General features: G+C 26.5%; 2 protein-coding genes across 5 annotated transcripts; one reads left to right on the top strand and one right to left on the bottom strand.

The window, feature by feature from the left end:
- The first annotated feature begins 374 nt into the window (after window positions 1–374).
- On the top strand, window positions 375–6860 carry LOC122403595. Of its 4 annotated transcripts, none has more exons than XM_043407199.1 (11): window positions 375–613; window positions 950–1088; window positions 1309–1431; window positions 2705–2904; window positions 3784–3993; window positions 5439–5607; window positions 5684–5750; window positions 5837–5996; window positions 6063–6200; window positions 6294–6407; window positions 6525–6860. In XM_043407199.1, exons 1-11 carry the CDS (start codon window positions 540–542, stop codon window positions 6745–6747), a joined length of 1617 nt encoding a protein of 538 aa, XP_043263134.1. In that variant the 5' UTR covers window positions 375–539; the 3' UTR covers window positions 6748–6860. The 4 variants fall into 4 exon arrangements, with proteins under 4 accessions (XP_043263134.1, XP_043263135.1, XP_043263137.1 ...); XM_043407200.1 differs by having other exon boundaries at window positions 6066–6200; XM_043407202.1 differs by lacking the exon at window positions 3784–3993.
- A 2598-nt stretch (window positions 6861–9458) lies between these two features.
- On the bottom strand, window positions 9459–10828 carry LOC122403599 (multifunctional methyltransferase subunit TRM112-like protein). Its single transcript, XM_043407208.1, has 3 exons — window positions 10692–10828; window positions 10459–10560; window positions 9459–9907 (listed from the first exon to the last, which is right to left on the bottom strand). Exons 1-3 carry the CDS (start codon window positions 10767–10769, stop codon window positions 9713–9715), a joined length of 375 nt encoding a protein of 124 aa, XP_043263143.1. The 5' UTR covers window positions 10770–10828; the 3' UTR covers window positions 9459–9712.
- Window positions 10829–11108: the final 280 nt, after the last annotated feature.

Consider the following 11108-nt stretch of genomic DNA (forward strand, 5'->3'; position numbering starts at 1 on the left):
TACTAAATATTATAAATATTTAAGTGTAATATTAAAATAAATTTACAATTAATAGAAAATATAATAAAGCGGTTGAAATGATTAAATATTTCCGTAAATAAATTTTATACATTGCACATATGTGAAACTGCATGTGTACTTAATACGTGTAAGTATGTATTGAAAAAACTGTAAAACACGGATTTGTTTCAGAGACAAGTAGAAGATATTGAGATTTAATTGCATCAAATGAAATACAGCAATATTAATTTTTTAATTAAATTAAACTATTATACTAATTATTCATTGCATACCAACATGTAGTACAGATTATTTTATTACTAAACGATATTAAAATAGAAAAGTTCTTATACGCGGTAAACAATAATCGGCGCTGCATGACATTTTGACGCGTATTAAGTAACGAATGGAATAATTTCTCATTAAAATGGATAATTCTACGAAATACGTAATATTTTGTAATTAGATTGTATCATGATCAGTAAATACGTAACATTAGCTGTGAAGGAGCTTACTTTGAGTTATCAAAATTCGCAAAGATGGCTGAAGAAAGTGACAGGATTCAACTGCCACCCGGTTGGGAATGCAGATATGATACTCGAAGTGGACGTCCGTATGTAAACTTTATCAAAAACTTCTCCTATATCACTAATTAAAATTGTAAATAAAAAAAATGTCAATCATTGAAATGTTTCGTTACTGCGAATGGCTTGCATTATGCAATGATGACTTCACTTCGTCGTTTAGCTTTGTTATCACATAAAAATTAATAAAAAGAAATATAAATGAATGAGATTGTTCGTTATTAAATGATTTCTTGATGTGTCTGCGAATGTAGAACATATAATAGTAAAAATGTTTATACTCAAATATTATATAATTTAGCAAATAGAAACATTGTCATGCCTGTCAGTTATTTTACAAATCAATTCGATCAAACGTTTTTCAGATATTTCATAAATCATTTTAATCGAACAACAACATGGGAAGATCCAAGAGTAAGGTACTGGCAGTATTCTCAGTATGTACAATCACAAAACTCAATAGCACTGAGTTCTGCTACTACTTCCCAAGATATACCTATGCAGGTCAGTAAATAATTCCTGCTATTTATTACTATATAAATTATATGTTAAACTACCATGTAATGAACACATTCATTTTCATTTATAAACTATATTTGGATATATTTAAATTGCACATATGCACGTACTTAAAGCGTTTGTAATTGCACTTGCAATATATGTATTTTTATCATACGCACATGCTGCATTTGGATAAAATATAAAATATGCTACAAAATAATAGTCCGGAGGAAATGGAGGTGGTGGACATTTAGGTTATACAGGGGCTCACAGAGCACCGCAAATTTATCCAACACCGTCTCCCTATCTTAATCCGCAATTTGCGTTTTTACCTCCTAGTTTACAGGTAGGTAACGTTTAACTGCAAATATATTGTACGTGGTATAATTTGGCATATGAGTTTTTAATACAACGAAATTTTGATCAGTTTTGTATTTTAATAATCACATTTTCATATTTTTTATATATTAAAAAAAAGATTATATCTCTTTACAATATATTAAATTTTATTTTTCATTTTGATGTCTTTTTTGTTAATTGCTGTTTATATAGATTAAAATTTTAAACAAAGTAATAAAATTGTAAGCTTTATATTAATATTATTGCGAGCACGGATGAATTTTTTCATTAAATGAGAATATTATTAATTTACATTTTATGATGATACATTCTTCGGTTGATAAAGTTTATAAATGTTATGTAACACTTAATCCCTCAAATAATATTTGTATAAAAAGAAACTTTCCCATATTAGTTTTTTAATTTCATTCTTTGAAAACAAATGTTAAATGTCAACAAAACTGTTGCAATTGTATATTAACATGTTTACTGCAATATTGAACATATATATGTATTGTGTCTCATGAACTCTATTTAAATATCTTGACTATTTCAAACAATGCAAGAAAATATTACTTATAGAAGTTGTTTAGGAAAGTATATAATATGGTATAAATGGTATTCTTATAAGTGGAGACATATAGAAAATATGTATACAGGTCAACTTCGTCTTTTTGAATGAAATGTCTAAGTTTTTATGCTTGATTTCAGCAGATATTTTGAGTATAAAAGTGCTAAAGTACTTTTGTTCTAAAACGTACTGTTTCTGAGATGTTTGACTGTTTTCATTCTATTACTTTCATTATAGTATGTCATAATTCTCATATTAGTTTATATCTAATTGAGTGAGAATCTGCAATCAGCAAAAGTAGTGTATTACAAATTCTCGCTCATCACAAATGTCATCCTTACCATATTAGCCTTTACCAGAAATCGTGTTACATTTTGTGTATGGGCTAAATTGTTCTGTCTGAGTCACTTCACTGAATCTCTATTACATGTTAAAAGAATGTTTCCATAATTTTTCTATTATTTTGATTTGAATTTACAAAGTGCACTGTGAGTTTTAAATGGAGTATAACTGACCTATATCATCAAATGTAAAACTATATAAAGAAGGAACAGCAATGAACATGTTAATATATGACAACATTTGACAGGCTATAGATTCTTTTCTTGGATGATTGATCAAAGATTTCTAATATATAAATATATTTGTTAATATTAGATATATAATGAATACAAAAATCAGTAGTAATTAAAAAACATAATTTATGTAGGAGCTGAAAACTCCCTTATCACTGAAATCAGTTAGTGCAATGACAAACAGATTTGGGGATATGACGTTAAGATCACCAACACCAATAAAGAACATGGAGACAAGTTTAACACAGAATTCAGATTCTGAGCTACAAGTTGCTAAAATCAATGCCATGTTTCCAACAGTCTCTGACATCCACATTCGATTTCTTTTAAGAAAGTAAGTTTTGAAATGTAAAAACTATAAATATCTAGAACACTATTTATGTTGTGTATTATTACTAACATCTTGATGCAGAGTTCTATATTTTGTACATATTCTGTGTCTTAACTGAGCACTTACACTGTCCTTATGTTCATATAAACTTCAACAATAGTATACATTACATATTTTATTGACTTTGTAATCTAATTTTTGATATGTATAATTTGTATACATAGATTTAATTGTTTTTATCGTTTTAGTTATGGTTTCAAAAAGTAAAGTCATAAGTCCTACAATAAATTTAGGTACTGATTTGAATGACATTTGATTTGCTGACTATGATTATAATGGTAGTAAAAATTATAGAAATGTCATTGCAGTTAATAGTATAATTATTTATTATCATTTATTAATGCATAATGTTAAATTTATTCTACACTGTGAATTTGTGAAATGAAAACTATATTTAAATATCAATATGAAGATCTTTTTAAGTTATCATTATTTATTCATGAATATACGCATTGACAATGTGGAAAATCTAAAACATACATGTACTGTCAAGTGGTACTATTTACATTATTTAAATTAATGTATAAATTTACTGCTAGTTATAAGTATATTAAATACTTACTGTACGAGGTATGGATATGTACATTTTAGATGGTTAACTAGGTCAGAGTAAGACACAAGATTGTATGTTAAAGGGTTAAACAAACTTTAATTAATCTCTTTTTTAACTTTTATGAATTTTGCTTCTTATATCTTAATATCCATACAAACTCTGCTTTTTTATGTAATGTGTTATGCTGGTTATAGTACATTGTTTTCTTCAATAAGTTTTAATAGCACTGTATCAGACATAGTGCTAAGGTAGTAGCTGATGTCTTTCAGATACCATAACAGAGCAGCTTTGGTTGTCAGCGCTCTCCAAGTGGAAAAGAATCCCCTCTGTGCTCCTGGACCATGCACAGCTGTGGGGGTGCATTCAAACTATGCAATACCAAGATGGCGATTACCGGCTCATGCCATACATGCAGCTCTAACATTGAGTCCACCACGAGGGGTCCGGCCAGCCCCTAACTCCCCAAAAATGAAACTTAGGTTTTTCCCATATTTACAATTTCAGTTTCACCGAATATGGATGCTAGATGTTGATATTGTATTTTGTCATAGTCACATGGAAATATATCAGGTAGAAAATGAAGCACTATATTCACTTGTTCATTTTGAGTATCTGATATATTTCATATATGTATATGTACATATATATATGACCATTCAGTACTGTGTAGCAATAGCATGTATGTACACATTGCAGACCATTTATATAACTACAAATTATTAGTTAACTTACATACCAATTACCTATGTATCTTATTTTATATGATTCCCATATAATGATTAGAATTTTTTACTGTTATCTGCAATGTGTTCAAATTCTTCAATTAAATACAAACTGTAATATTTAAAATGTCAGTGTAATAAGGGAATGCAAAACTTTTTAGTGCGATTGACTTAGCAAGATTTTGTAAGACTATAAATAATGCATAGTAGAATAATTTGTATGAAGTAGTATTGAACAAAACAATATTATCAAGATGGCCAGTTAAACTTTCTTTAATCTTTATTTTTTATTTTTTTGAGTTAATTTTGTGTTCTTTATGTTTATAATTTTCATTTAATTTTTGTTATACACAGTATATATTATTTAGGACTCGTTTTTCATTTCAGTTTCTTCCTGGTTTACAGTACAACACATGTTGGATAGTGTAAGATTTACACAAATCATAGATAGGTTGGTTTCAGTTTTATATCATCAATGTAATTTCTGTTCAGTTTTTAATGGCAAAATTGAAGCTTTAATTTTTTATTAATATATTATATGTTTGCTATTATAAGAAACTTCACAATAATAAATGAGTTTTTTTAGAGATTTATATATATATATAAATATATGTATGTAATAATAAATATAATTAATGTATATACATAACATGTGTTATATATATATATAATTTTTACATATCAATTTAAGATTTCAGATTTAAAACTTTTAAATCTGTTTTAAATCTGGAATCTTGAAAAATAAAAATATGTTATGTATATTGTAGAAAACTCATTTATTCAAAAGAAATGTGGTTGCATGGTAGTATGTGCATGTGTATTATGATTTAAAATACCTATATATTTTATGTGCAGTCAAAGAATATTGTTACCACAATACTTAAAACATTCGAAAACATTTAAATTATTTGCAACAAGTATACAATTATCTTGTCTATTTTGAATTGCCAAACAATCACATGTGCATACCATACAGATTATTATGATTAGTATTTTCAGTATACTTTAGTTATTAATCACCAATGTTTATTAATATTTAAATTATTACAATAGCTGTTCGTATATGTGTTCTGATTTATGAATAAATTTATCAATTGCATAATGTCCAATCTTATATTGTAGACTGTGTCCATACTTGTACTTGGTGCAAAATTAAAGCAATTATTATAGTAATTGTTAATATATTAAAAATGTATGTACAGGTACCTGAAAAATGTATTTCCAAAAGTGGAAGAGACTATGTTACTTGATATTTTGGAACAAAGTGATAACAATGTTCAGAAAGCTTCTGAAAAACTGATTGATTTAGGCTATGAAAAGCGAAACCCTACAGCTCCTAAATCATTAGCAAAGAGAAGAGAAGAGGAACAAGTAATATATGAAATTTCATGTAGTATTGTTTAACTTCTTTGATAATTGTAATCAATTTTTAACAATATTTTTATAGGCAAAGAATGAACAAACTGCACCTACACCACCACCGCGTATGAAAAGTTTAGAAGAGAAAAATAAAAGTAAGTACAGAATGTAATGCTTTACAAAAGTTTAATAATAATATTAATATTGATATTTCATCAATTTCGATATCATTATCTTTTAGTGAAAGCACGTTTAATGGAAAAATATAAGTCAGTGCCAGAAAGAGTAATAGTTCTTGCTATGGATAGTGTTGACTATGATGAAGAAAGAGCAATACATATATTGAACATCATGGTTGCAGAAGAAGCTACAAAACCTCTGTGCACATCCAGCAGTCATAGGTAATTTTAAATTTTAATGAAGCACTACACTAGCAAGTACACTAAAAATGAATAAAAAATTTGTAGTAGTAGGAGCGATGAAAGGAAAGAAAGTCCTCCAATAACTGAAGCTGTAAAATTAACTGCATCACCAGTTAAGAAAATAGTAAAGGATGTAGATTCGGAAAAATCTAAACGATCTAAAACTAAAATAGAAATACCAAAGTAAGGGATATTATATGCAAGAGCTTATGATAACACAATTGTTTTTATTCAACTGAAATTAATTAGTAATGCAATATACAATTACATTTCTAGAGTTTCTCGAGGAACCAGTACCACAGAAGATAATGAATATAAATCTCCATATTTAACCAAACCTGTTGGACCAAACTCCGATTTACCAAAAGGAGCTAATAACGATTTACTTTTGTAAGTTTCCAATTTTCTGTTTTAATCATTTAAAATTCGTTCCTTTATGATTTATACATGAAATGGATAAATATAAAACTAGAAATATTAAAATTATTGTTATTGCAAACTTTTTAGACCTGATTATGTACCATGGTCAGGACCGGATCCAAATTTATTAGTAAATGAAATATTCAGCAAAACAATAGCAAATGGACACGATGCAAGTTTAGTTTCTGGGAGTCGTTATGTTGCAAAAGGTCCGAATCCAGAAATGAGGAAAGGTCCACTACAAGGATTAACACAAGGTTCCATTTATTCTCAAAGAAACGTGGCTAATACTGAAAGTCGTGGTAAATGAAATATATGTAATTGCTTTTTTCTTAATTTCTATGTTTGTTAAAGTAAAAAGATTGTTATGTTTTAATTTTATGTACATCGTGTTTTGTTATATATTATTTTATTTAATATATTCACATAAATAAGCAATTAATAATCATTAGTTAATCACATTATTAGCGTCTCAATTTTTTATTCGTTAAACAAGAAGTTTTTCCTACAAATAGTATCACTTTAAATAAATAATTATTGATAGATTTCATATTTTATTAATTGCCTATATTGAAGTTATATCGATGAGTACTTGTTATGTTCATTTTGTTAGTTAATAAATATTTATTTTTGATTACATTTTTATGCTTGTTTCAAAACGATCATTTTAATGCATTAAGTACAAAAAAATATATTTGGTATAATGATTATAAAGTAGTAAACAAGTTATTATTATAAAAAAAATGTGCAAAGAAGTGTTCAAATTTACTTACATATAAACATTTTAAATCGTTTAAAAAATATCACATTATCGTACTCTTCTATATGTTATCAATTTGAGAGTATTGTAATGCTTCCATTTATGACATATCTTGTTGACTTTAATATGTACATGAATGTGTCCAAATTTCTATATCTTCAAAAGATAATTTAAAAGAACTTCTGATTGTTTAGGAAATTCTCCAAACTCATATGTATTTAAACAAGAGGTTATCGATAAACTTCTTTGCAAATGTGAAGGAAGTTTTAATTGTTTTAATTCAATTGTGGCATAATAGTACTTAGTTATAATAGCGACAGTAGCTGATTAATCTTATGATTGATCATTCTACAGTATTGATACCAATTTTAGTATTTGTGGTATAATGTATTTGTTTTTTTTAGTATTATGTTATTTTAAGGAAACAAAGTGTTGAAGTATATTAAAATCGATTATAAAGTTAAAGTATTCCGTAACCTATCTTTATATGAATGGAATTCTATTTGTAACAGTAAATATTCCATTATGCATCGAAGGATGTCAGTATTGCATAGTTTGCAAAATGTATTTATTACGTCATGTATCTGTGCTATAAGTTTAAATTGTTCAATATGTTAACAACACAAGCTATTCAAGTAATGATTTATTTTTTTTCAAAAAATGATATAGGCATGTTATTACACATGTCTAGATAATTTGTATTTCAACACTGATAAAAATTCTCAACATTATAATAATTAGATTTCCTTTGTTAATTATCAGATTTATAACCAAGATTTATATTTAGAATTAACATATGCAGTATTATCAAATATTTAAAATAAATGTAGACGTGTATAGAAATTTAATTATGCGGCAAATATTCGAAAAGTTATTAGTTTTTATAAATTACAAGAATTTTAAATGATACCAAGTAGAAGTGATATAAATACAAATTTGCATATCCATGATGCAAACTCCCAGTCGATTATTACATATGATACAGGCCATAACCGAAATAGGGTTTCTAATAATAAACTAAACAAACAAGAAAAACTTAATATTTATATGTGCTGTAATTAAATCGATGTACAGAAGTATTTTCATAGCTTAATCCAGAATAATCCTGCCTTTAAGAAAACCTAATATATGAATAAAAATTAATAACAGATGGGCTGTGGCTGAAACATTAGTTGGGAGCTATTTTTATAGCTTTTTGACTCTTGAAGAAACTAGAAAGGATAAAATAATCTATTTTGACTATATTTTGAGTATTGCCACATATTACATGCAAAAGATTAACGTTAAAGTGGATGAATGAATAATTCAATTAGACTATTACTGCAATTTCATATTCCAATGTAAAGCGTACTCTCGCATAGAATTGTTTAGATTTACACTGGTTTGGAGTTTGTGTATGGAATATATTGCTATGGAGTGACTATTAATCATATGTAAATTGCCAAATTCGTTTCTACTGAAACTCTTCCATCCAAAAAGTCTTTTTTCAAAATACTATTTTACAAGGGTATAATACGAAGAAAGATTTTCCTCATAATTTCTTTCAAGTTGCATAGAATTTAGATGTTACAGAAGATAGTGTGTATTAGATGTTAGTTAAATTGTACTATCATTAAACTAATTTACTATATGACATTTGTTGATCTACGGTGGATTTTCTGTTATGTTAATAACATAAGGTATTCATACACTCAAACAATAATGTTAAATATTAATGGTGTCACCCTATTTCGCAATTAAGATTTCAAGTTCCAAGCAATTTCTCTTACATATGCATTATTTTATTTACAGAAATAAAACTATTTTTAATAGATATTATGTGATATGCATATGCAATATAAAATATATTTAGATATTCTGAGAATTATTTTTTGTTTAATATAATCATTGTAATATTGCCAAAAATTATATTTGTCCTGGTATTTGGGTGATTGTTTAAGTCAAAAGATTATATTCTAGATACCTTAAACTAAATAATTAATACACTTTAAAATGAGCAAAAATAACTCGTAATTAGAAATATAAACGTGATGTAAATGCAGATTGTGTATACTGAATATCACAGTAATGGAAACATTGTATTTCATTGTATTTACACATATCTGTACAATAAAGACATCCATAACCATTCTTCTGGTGAAATGATTTATTAACATAATTCTGTTAAGTATAGTTTGTGATTTTTTACATACATAACGTAATAAATATGTAATGATGATATATAGGTACCACTTAATATATAATATACAATTGTTACTAGTCTATAATATTAAAAAATGCAATTTCGTCAATTTAACATACTTATTTTATTATACCTATTATATAGTGTACTTTTAAATGATAATTATTCTATGTTACACTACTTTACACTAAATGATAATAGAAGTATAAAATCAAATTTGTACATACTGGAAGAAAAACAAATTTCTTATATACATGTAAACGTCTTCTAATTATATGAAAGAAATAGATAGTGTGTATTAGCATTTAAGCTGCTTTTCTGTAATTTTGACGTCTAAACTTCATCTTCGTTTAAGAGCATATTTGGTATACCATCGTTAATAGGAAATTTTCTACCAGATTCTGGACATAATAGATCTCCATTAATAACTTCAACTTCAAGCAGTACATGGTGCACTTTCTTCAAAAATTCTTCATTTGTTTCGAAGTCTTGAATTAAAGTTTGTGGCAACTCTCCAACATGACCTATCTGTTTTAACATTCTGTATGTTACTTTCGAAAAAATATAAAACAAAATTTGAATCTATATTGCCGTGAACTTAAAAGTATAATGTTAATGGTTAATAGTATTAAAAAAAAATATAATAATTTTATTATAATGTTCAAAAAGTAAATAAAAATTAAATTCATATTTTATTTACTCGCGACAATAATTTTTTAATATCTTTCTATTACTGAAGCATTCATTAAATATGTTGTATTTTGTTGTATAAGCCTTAAATATTTTTTTCAATGTGTCCATAAATTCCATAAAAATTATTACTATTATGTTTTAATTATATTTATTTATTATGTTTCCATTCTTTTTATACCGAGATATTCGATACGATAGAGATTTAAAAAACTGAACAATAAAACCTATTTACTTAAAACAAAACATTTGATTTCATTTAATTCATTATAATCTCTTGAAAAATCATTGATTAATTATGAAATATGGCAAATTTTTTGATAGCATATTTAATATGTTTAAAAATTAGTAACAATTAATTTTTTAAATTAACATAAAAAACAACTTACACTATCCGCGGCTTTCCAAAGCGTGGCCCAATCAAGTTTTGGAATTATTCTTGCAATAAATTCTGAATTGAAATCCACCTCCGATACTTTAATATCTTTTGCCTAAAAAATTATATAAACACTTTTTTTATCGCGAATCGAACTTCTTATCATTAAATAAAAGTGTCCCAGAAAATATTCAAATTAATTTTAATTAAAGTAACCTAAAAATTAGAGAAACGTTAAAAACTCACAATAATTCCCAAAGGATATCCAACAGTTACACCTTTCAAGCATTTTGAAGTCAACATATTATGCGTTAAAAGCTTCATTTTTGTTTATCAACGAGAATAGTTGATTGGTAGATTAAAAAAAATTATGATTTTCTGTCGTCCAGGTTTCGTATTACAAGCAAGAGTTCATTGCACGCCACTCTGAACGCCGGCTTTTTAGCTTATGCGCGCTTTGATATTTTATCATGAAAACTCCAATCAGTATACTTTTATAACGTTCTTGACGTCTTCGAGATAATATATAAACTCAATGACGTTGAGAAAATAATAAATAATTGATTAATCTTTTATACCAATGAAATATAGCTGAAATATTATGACAATTTAAATTTAAGATTAACTTCCATAAAGTGCCAAACAGTCACGTGATTTCTCGTA

The sequence above is a fragment of the Colletes gigas genome, unplaced genomic scaffold, assembly GCF_013123115.1.
Source record: "Colletes gigas isolate AHSC1104 unplaced genomic scaffold, ASM1312311v1 Colletes_gigas_Sc00063, whole genome shotgun sequence".
Lineage (NCBI taxonomy): Eukaryota > Metazoa > Arthropoda > Insecta > Hymenoptera > Colletidae > Colletes > Colletes gigas.

What these genes read in the sequence shown, in the direction of transcription:
- LOC122403595 (XM_043407199.1), top strand. Translation starts at nt 540, where the DNA reads ATGGCTGAAGAAAGTGACAGGATTCAACTGCCACCCGGTTGGGAATGC. An exon ending in CCCAAGATATACCTATGCAG is followed by an intron (nt 1,089 to 1,308) that starts GTCAGTAAATAA and finishes ACAAAATAATAG; the next exon opens with TCCGGAGGAAATGGAGGTGG. An exon ending in AGAGAAGAGAAGAGGAACAA is followed by an intron (nt 5,608 to 5,683) that starts GTAATATATGAA and finishes ATATTTTTATAG; the next exon opens with GCAAAGAATGAACAAACTGC.
- LOC122403599 (XM_043407208.1), bottom strand. Translation starts at nt 10,769, where the DNA reads ATGAAGCTTTTAACGCATAATATGTTGACTTCAAAATGCTTGAAAGGT. An exon ending in GATATCCTTTGGGAATTATT is followed by an intron (nt 10,561 to 10,691) that starts GTGAGTTTTTAA and finishes ATAATTTTTTAG; the next exon opens with GCAAAAGATATTAAAGTATC. An exon ending in TTTGGAAAGCCGCGGATAGT is followed by an intron (nt 9,908 to 10,458) that starts GTAAGTTGTTTT and finishes ATGTTAAAACAG; the next exon opens with ATAGGTCATGTTGGAGAGTT.